Source organism: Miscanthus floridulus, chromosome 9 (assembly GCF_019320115.1).
Source record: "Miscanthus floridulus cultivar M001 chromosome 9, ASM1932011v1, whole genome shotgun sequence".
Lineage (NCBI taxonomy): Eukaryota > Viridiplantae > Streptophyta > Magnoliopsida > Poales > Poaceae > Miscanthus > Miscanthus floridulus.
This window is the reverse complement of record NC_089588.1, coordinates 57,622,427-57,626,038: the sequence shown is the minus strand read 5'-3', so window position 1 is coordinate 57,626,038 and position 3,612 is coordinate 57,622,427. Positions and strand designations below refer to the sequence as shown.

Sequence of the window (3,612 nt, the reverse complement as noted above, 5' to 3'; positions counted from 1 at the left end):
CTTCCCAAAAATTGTTATTATTTACAGTCGGAAGCAGAAGGGAGGGTAGATATGAAATCGTACCATTGTCAGCGCTGCAACCGTCAATAACGTAGGCGTTGCCTCTGAAGCCTGGTTCGCATTGGCAGATGTAGCCAGGAAGTGATGCCAGACCGCTGTCTTCGCAATCGGAATGGTTGCTGATACAAGCATACTGTGCCCGGTTTTTCTTGGCGGAAGGATAGTCGGGTTGGTCGACAAGGTACCACTCGAGCAGGGTGGAATTACTGCTAACAGTAATTCTATCCCGCAGTACAGAGGTCCGGTTGGATCTTGAGGCGCCGATGCTGCTGCTTTTCCGGTGGACGAAACTGAGCTCAATAAATTTCCGGATGTCTTCGACAAGAAAATACTAGCAACATCCCATGCCGCTGCAGTTGTACCTAGCCGCCGTCTCCGTGATTTCTTCGCCGCCGGCGCCGGGGCACCAAGTTGAGCAACCCAACATAGTCATGCCGGTTATCTGGTCGATCCAATACACATCCAGATCGCAACCGGTGACATTTAATACATCATTAAATGTATATGAGAAGGACCTCCCAGCGGGTTCGAAGGACATATTGTAGACGCGGACACCGGATTTCATGGAGATGGCACGCCACATGGAGGCCCAGATATAGTTGTAACCACTCCCGTCGAAGCCAACATCGATGCTGTTGAGCACCTCGCTGACGCCGTCTCGCAAGAAGAGCTTGGGAGGCCGACTTTCGTCGACGCAGATCAACCTGAAATCTGGCCCCCGGGAGCAGTTTGGTCCGATGCCGAATGGGTAGGCGAAGGTCAGATTGCCGCAGCTCGCCGGGCACCCGTCCACCGTCTTGTTTCCTTCGGCCTTGATGTTGATGCTTCTGGAGGCTGCTAGCACGGCGGTCGACGACGATGTCTCTACTGGTGACCAAACAATCACCGGAGAGAATAATGCCGCACAAGCCATCATTCGCAAGGTGCTGATCATGGTGATCTGTCTACGCACACACGCCCTCGCGAAACTTGATCTCAATCGATTTGTTTCGCTCAGCAATGTTTCTGTGAGTGCAAGTGCATGGCGCGCGTCTTCAACAATGATACATTACATACCACGGGGTCGGGAGTATACATGGTCTTCTTCTTTTTCTTCTTCGTCTTCTTCTTGTAAAGGGGTAAAGGTAGAAGTTACCACGCACTTTCCTGACCGTAAGTCTTGCTTGCCCGTCCGTCACTCGCACTCCGGAAAACAGACCTTTCATCCCGCCTCTATTTTTGTCTTTAGTCCCGGTATTTTTGTGTTCGGGACTAAAGGGACTATTAGTCCTGGTTGTATCCTCAAACAAGGATATAAAGTTCCTGCCCCAAGTGTGTGGCGATGGCAGGCAACAATTAGTCCCGATTATAGCCCAGAGCCGGGACTAAAGGTTATCCTTTAGTCGCGGCTAGACCTTCCAACCGGGAATAAATCTTTACTCCCGGCTTGAGGCTCCAGCCGGACCTTTAGTCCCGGCTCTAGGCTATAACCGGGATAAAATCTTTATTGATAAAATAATATAGTCGTGCTGGACAAAAAAATGGGGCAGCCAGGCATTGAACCCACGACCTCATAGCCAAGGTCCAAACCGCAACGCACTAGCTAGCCATCTGAACTAAGTCACTTTCTCGACAAGAAACCACCCAAACATTTATTTAATAAGAGAAAAGACCATTTAATTGATTATATTCTTTTGTTAACTATACTTTGAATTTTCTGGTCCATGTGCTTTCTAGTGCCTGATTGATCTCATAATTTTTATCAGGGTTTAAAATGCCTAGTGTGAAGCCACCACCAAGTTCGAGATTTTTCTGAATTGGTTTGGTAAATTTTTCACTTTAATTGAATTTCCATGTGACTTCACCGATTAATTATACGTTGAACTGAGTCCACCCCCGAAAAGATCCGGAATGGTGCCAAACTTTGCCAAATGGTCTCTTGTGCTGGGAGAGTGCAAAAAGAGAGGGTATACTGATATTGGTTTCATTGATCCACATATCGTATTCAAAAACCCTAAACCCCAACCAACATGGAAAGCAGAAACTGAGGCCAATATCAAGATGTTCTTAGAGAAGCAACGTGACAAGAAATGTATACTCTTCCCCTACAACTTCAGGTAAGTGTTCATAATGTCGACGATCGTGTATCCATATATATATGTTCACTGTACCTGTTAGTTAATTAATGAGTGTTAATGGACATGGCAGTGAACACTGGATATCGATGGAACTCGATCTGGAGAAAGGTCTTCTAGGCATCTGGGACTCGATGAGAAAAGAGCAAAAAGAGTTCCAAGAGATGATAGATATTATTCAGAGGTAATTGCAGTCTCACTAGCAAAACTATTCCAGTCTCTCTGCATGCAAATTAATGGTCCAAATATTTTTTATGTTATTTGGTAGTTGTTGGGAAAAAGATCTGTCAGAAACACCATATGAAACGCAAAGTGTCACTGAAAGTAGTGCTATACAAAGTAAGTACTATATACCTACCTTAGTTCAATTTCCCTATGCTCGGATGATGACGAATCTTTTTCTCGTAAAGTGGGTTCTGCTGCAGCCCCAGGGGACCAATCTATGTGGATACTATGTTTGCGAGTTCACGAGAGTGTGCTAAAAAAGAACTAGTCTAGAGCAAAAAAGGGTAAGTATATATATATATATATATATATATATATATATATATATACTAATATACTTTTTCTTAATATACTTTTTCTTTATCTCATATCTCAAATTGAAGACTCGTTGGTTGAAGGAAAAAACCCTGGACACACACCATCTCAAAGCAATCCAAGAGACAATAGGTGGATTTCTGAATGATCAGGTCTTACTCCCGGCGGCGAGTTTTACTATGACGCAAATATGTGATGATGAAAGCCAAATTTTATATTGATCCAAAGAACATGTGATGATGAAATATACAATTAATGCAAACTTTACATGTGACGATGAAATGTAATATTATGTTTTAGTTTACTTTTACTTGTGTTGCTTGCGTGCATTGATCGAGCGAAAACTTTATAGTACGCGCGCGTATACGTATATTACTTTGCAGCGAATAATGCGTATTCGAAAACTAAATTAAAACAAAAAAGAATCATCAATTGAAATAAGCAGGAAAAGAAAAAAAAAGACCCTTTAGTCCTGGTTGGTAATACCAACCGGGAATAAAGGGGCCAGCCCAGGCGCTGGCGTGGCTACCTTTTTAGTCCCGGTTGGTATCAGGTCCACTTCTATTCCCGGCTACTAACCCTTTATTCCCGAACTCCTATTCCTGGCTGCGTAACCGGGAATAAAGGGGGTTGACAGCCGGAAATAGAAGCCCTTTTTTTACTAGTGTCGAAGCCTTGAATTTTTGTCCTTGCATTTGTCATCATTAAGAGCAACTCATAAATGATGTATACCCTTCCGTGCTCATCGTGGGCCAAAGCCCAAAAGACGTGTCCAACAAGCTTCTGGTCGTTTTTTCTTTTTAGTCCAAATATATAAACTTATTTAAAATAATAACTTAAAAAGTTCATTATGATAGAGTATATTATTATAACTTCAAGTGAATTGGTAGTGTGATTA

At 43.3% G+C, this 3,612-nt stretch overlaps 1 protein-coding gene across 1 annotated transcript; it reads right to left on the bottom strand.

The window, feature by feature from the left end:
* Positions 1–391: 391 nt before the first annotated feature.
* Positions 392–973, bottom strand: LOC136479968 (wall-associated receptor kinase-like 8). Its single transcript, XM_066477660.1, has one exon. It carries the CDS (start codon positions 971–973, stop codon positions 392–394), a length of 582 nt encoding a protein of 193 aa, XP_066333757.1.
* Positions 974–3,612: the final 2,639 nt, after the last annotated feature.